At 38.4% G+C, this 2,342-nt stretch overlaps 1 protein-coding gene across 1 annotated transcript; it reads right to left on the bottom strand.

Moving 5' to 3' along the window:
* Window positions 1–668: 668 nt before the first annotated feature.
* LOC116377089 (olfactory receptor 1M1-like) lies at window positions 669–1,622 on the bottom strand. Its single transcript, XM_031838634.1, has one exon. The coding sequence runs from the start codon at window positions 1,620–1,622 to the stop codon at window positions 669–671; it is 954 nt and encodes a 317-aa protein (XP_031694494.1).
* Window positions 1,623–2,342: the final 720 nt, after the last annotated feature.

The following is a 2,342-nucleotide window of genomic DNA, read 5'->3' on the forward strand; positions in this document are numbered from 1 at the left end:
GGTCCAATTTGTGATGGTATCACCAGAGAGTGACTTTGACTTAAACATCTGAAATAAAATAAAATACCACATTTTGTTTTTTCCCTGGTAAAATGTTTTTTTGGAGAGGTTTTTCCTTTCCCCAAACAAGGGTCAAAGCACAGAGGGTGTCATATGCTGTACGGATTGTAAAGCCCCTTGAGGCAAATTTGTGATTTGGACTGGAGAAATAAAATTGACTTTTATTGTTTAAACTGGATCCTTTATTATCTTGGTTGGTAATAGATGGAGGTGTACATTACACAACAGCCAGTAGTTTTAGTTTTACTAACTCCGACTCCCTTCAAATCAGAGATCATCTTACTTTTTTCCCCCAACAAAAGCTAACATCTTGTTTAATTTGTTTCTCAAAGAGTAGAGCTGAAACTGATTTGCTGCAACTATGAAAAAATACAGCACACAGACCTTAAAAGTGCAGACATTTTATGCATGACATCTTCCCGTGGCAAAAAAAGCTGTGATGTAGTAATCTATATTTTAGGTTTAGCCAACTGAAAGCCTTTTTTACAGTGAGGCCATTTTATTCAGAAATATTGGAACTAACTAAAACCAAACAAAGGCAGAGGACAGATTCTACGCCAACATTTTAACATCTCGCCAAGATTTGCTCTTACGTTGGTCTGGTTAAATTAGATTTTTTTTCTCACCAGAGCCAGGGCTCTGATTTTGATCTCTTTGGTTTTCAAAGAGTAGACGATAGGATTCACGCAGGGTGGGATGCAAGAGGCCAGCGACAGGCTCAGCACACGCTGGTCCGGGTCAATCAGACGCAGATAAAACCCAATAGTAAAAATGGTAATGAGAGGAATGTAAAATACAGCAACAAGGATGATATGCTCAATGCAAGTAGCCAGAGCTTTCACCCGACTGTCTAAAGATTTCATTCTGAACACGGTCACCAGGATAGTCACATAAGACAGAAGAATAAAAATAAAGGGTCCTACGAGGATCATAATCGTGAGAAAAGAAGCTGTAGACCACTGCATTGTGTAATCATTACAGGCTAGTCTGAACACAGGTGCATAGTCACAGAAATAGCTGAACACTCTGACAGAATTGCAAAATGAGAGTCGAGTCATTATACCTGTTGAAAATGCAATTATTCCAAGAGACCAAGACCAAGTCAGGCCGATAATACAAGACATGCTCCGCAAAGTGTTGACTGAGTTGTGACGCAGAGGGAAACATATTGCAATCAACCGGTCGTAGGCAAGGATAGCGAGGGCAATTGACTCCAAAGACCCAAATGCATAGTAGACAAACATTTGTACCAAACACAAGTTGAATGGAATAAAGTTGTCCTTAACGAGGAATATCTTTACCATGCTGGGAATATTGCATGTGTTAAGGACTATATCAATTACTGCGAGGTTGGTCACAGCCAGGAATTTTGGAGTATGTAAGCAGTGATTAAAAGAAATGACATAGATCACCAAACTATTGAACAGCACTGTAACCACATAAACAAAGGACAGAAAGATGAAGTAGACACCGATGAAGGGAAATGTCTCGAATCCGATGACATAGAAGCCTGGAGGATGAATGATCAGAGAGTCATTTAAAACGGTCCTGAGAGAAGACATAGTTGAACTCCACAGCCTGTGTTGGATGACGGCCTCTGGTCCACAGGGTTTAAAACTTCTCCAGTCTGAAAATCAGGGCACTCATATCATATTGTACATTAGAGAATGGATTTCTATGAAGGCTAATAGATAAAGTGCACAATTGTCATGCCATTCATTTAAAACACACTTAAACAAAGCAGTATTTGTACAATGCATTCTCAGTAAGTTAAATCACTTATTAATGTGCTACAAGTCAATAAAATAATCCAACCTGATTATCTGTGAAGAATGGTTCAGCACTAGCTGGTGATGCTGACTCTGAAAGCAGCATGCATGTCGGACTGGTGGACGATGAGACATATACTCTCCTGATGGATCAACTGAGACGGAGTCATTGTCCAGTACCCTATCAGTGAAGTTAATTTAACCCCTGGAGAGTCGGGCTATAGGTTATTTCTTTCTGATTAAACTTCTACTTAAAACAAAGGGTTCGTGTTTATTTGATTGATAATTTAAAGATTCATGGAAGCTTAGTAAAATGAATTAGAGAAGAAAAGAAAATGTGTTAAGGACATATGTTGCTTTGACTGTTCAAACGTTTAAAATACTCAGTCTGAATAATCTTTGATGGAGGAAAAGGTTTAAATTTTAAGATAAGTGTGAAAGAATGACAATATACTCACTGCTAGAGTTTTGTTGCGTATGTAAGTATCAATATATACCATGATATGGAAAGTG

This window comes from Anarrhichthys ocellatus, unplaced genomic scaffold (assembly GCF_004355925.1).
Source record: "Anarrhichthys ocellatus isolate YVR2014 unplaced genomic scaffold, GSC_Weel_1.0 scaffold885, whole genome shotgun sequence".
Lineage (NCBI taxonomy): Eukaryota > Metazoa > Chordata > Actinopteri > Perciformes > Anarhichadidae > Anarrhichthys > Anarrhichthys ocellatus.

Bases quoted from the DNA above. Each gene is read 5' to 3' on its own strand.
- LOC116377089 (XM_031838634.1), bottom strand. From the start codon at position 1,622: ATGTCTTCTCTCAGGACCGTTTTAAATGACTCTCTGATCATTCATCCT.